At 44.7% G+C, this 1,989-nt stretch overlaps 1 protein-coding gene across 1 annotated transcript; it reads right to left on the reverse strand.

Moving 5' to 3' along the window:
* Positions 1 to 726: 726 nt before the first annotated feature.
* LOC113472914 lies at positions 727 to 1,873 on the reverse strand (the record flags this gene model as incomplete). The annotated part of the gene is made up of 2 exons (XM_026832702.1): positions 727 to 862; positions 1,636 to 1,873. Coding segments are annotated over 2 exons (253 nt in total), but the record flags the coding sequence as incomplete, so codon positions are not given.
* Positions 1,874 to 1,989: the final 116 nt, after the last annotated feature.

Here is a 1,989-nt window from a genome sequence, read left to right on the forward strand (position 1 = left end):
CTTCTCTCTTCGATTTTCGGGACGATAAGACCATAGCAGTTACAGTTCCCTCTGTCAAACCTCTTAAAAAAAAAAAAAGAATCTCAAATTGTGTCCACACATAGTGGACGACCGTCGATCGATGTCGACTGAAACCGTCCACACTGCCTCGACAACATAGATTCACCTCGTCGATCAACGGCCGGCGACCATGTGTGGACACACCTTTACAGTGAACCTGCCGATAGCGTAAAAAAAGATAGGTATAGTGTGTCCAGATCAATGTGACAGCAAAAAAATAGGCATTGTTGCCAAACATGTCACATGTGCAATGGTAGAGAATCTTTATAGCGACCATGTGTGGACACAGCTTTACGGTGAACCTGCCGATAGCGTAAAAAAGATAGGTATAGTGTGTCCAGATCAATATGACAGCAAAAAAATAGGCATTGTTGCCAAACGTGTCACGTCACATGTGCAATGGTAGAGAATCTCTAAAAGAGGAAGCTATATTGCACAGTGAAACAAAGTCAGATAAGGCGATATCCACCTTACCTGTTCTGGAATCCAACCTCTGAACTTAGAGCTACCTCTGGAAAAATAGACCTTTACCTGAATTGCAACAATGTAAGGATTTCCTGCAATCTGATTGGTTCTTTCTTTTTGGGTTGATGACTCATTGCTGTCACATTGATCTGGATGAACTATAGGTACATTCTACATTCATTTTTTCAAAAGATATTTGTTTTGCCATTTAGCCCCATGCTGTCTGATTTTGATTACTCCTTATTTTCGTTTTTTCTCATCCTCACATCGTGACATTCCGTAAACACCCGAGGTCATTATTGAACAGCGAACACGCCCAAACTCATTCCTCCTCCCAGAACGGCAGCACCGACCGACAGACGACACCGAAGCGAATACAATAGTCCGTCCACTATACCTTTTATTATTAGTAATAATACAGGAAGGACGGACTAAAAAGCCTTTTGAAAATCCGAATCTACAGTGAATCCAACTGCTCATGTCTTGACTTGAACTCAAACCACCATTCCCGGCGGAGCCGGGTGTTTTTTTCGGCTCTGTGCTTGGAGTTCGGGGTGCACTCAGCCTCGTGAGAACAATTGAGCAGCTAATTTAATTGAGTAGCGACCAGTGGCGGCATTACCAGAGTAAAAAGAAAAATTATAAGATTATGTCAGAAATAGTAAAAGAGGCTGTTAGTAATGCTATGATATGCACAATAATTGTGAAGAAGCTCTTAGCTTCACCACAAAGAAATCATGATTTTTTTTTAAAGAGGTTTGACAGAGGGAACTGTAACTGCTATGGTCTTATCGTCCCGAAATCGAAGAGAGAAGGAAGACAGGGACCTCCGAAGAAGAAGGAGTGAGGAGAATGTGTATGAGTTGAGAGAGGAGACCGGATTGCAGAACAGGGGCGGATGAGAGCTCGCAGATGAATTTGTGAAGACAGGCGCTCCCGTTGTATCCTTCACTGGGAAATGGTAAAAATTTGAAGAGTAAATCGCAGTACACACTGGAGAAACGTATTACATATAAAGGGTGTCCCATGTCAGCTCCCATGGCGTAGTGGTCACTGCGCTCGCCTTGCACGCGGGAGACCCGGGTTCGATTCCCGGCGGGGTCAAGAAATGAACGGCAGCACTTCGGTGAGTTCCGTGTCGCAGCCCGAGTACTCACGATCACACTCGAGTCCTGCCGAGCCCCGCCTCTCAGCTTCGGAATACGAGCTCAGTCGCTCTTCAACCTCCGAAGAAGAAGGAGTAAGGAGGATGTGTATGAGTTGAGAGAGGAGACCGGATTGCAGAACAGGGGCGGATGAGAGCTCGCAGATGAATTTGTGAAGACAGGCGCTCCCGTTGTATCCTTCACTGGGAAATGGTGAAAATTTGAAGAGTAAATCGCAGTACACACTAGGGTTGGGACATCGAGACGAAAACATCGATGTTCGATACATCGATGTTTTTAAACTTCGATATATCGAGTA

The sequence above is a fragment of the Diaphorina citri genome, unplaced genomic scaffold (assembly GCF_000475195.1).
Source record: "Diaphorina citri unplaced genomic scaffold, Diaci psyllid genome assembly version 1.1 scaffold10284, whole genome shotgun sequence".
Classification (NCBI taxonomy): Eukaryota; Metazoa; Arthropoda; class Insecta; order Hemiptera; family Psyllidae; genus Diaphorina; species Diaphorina citri.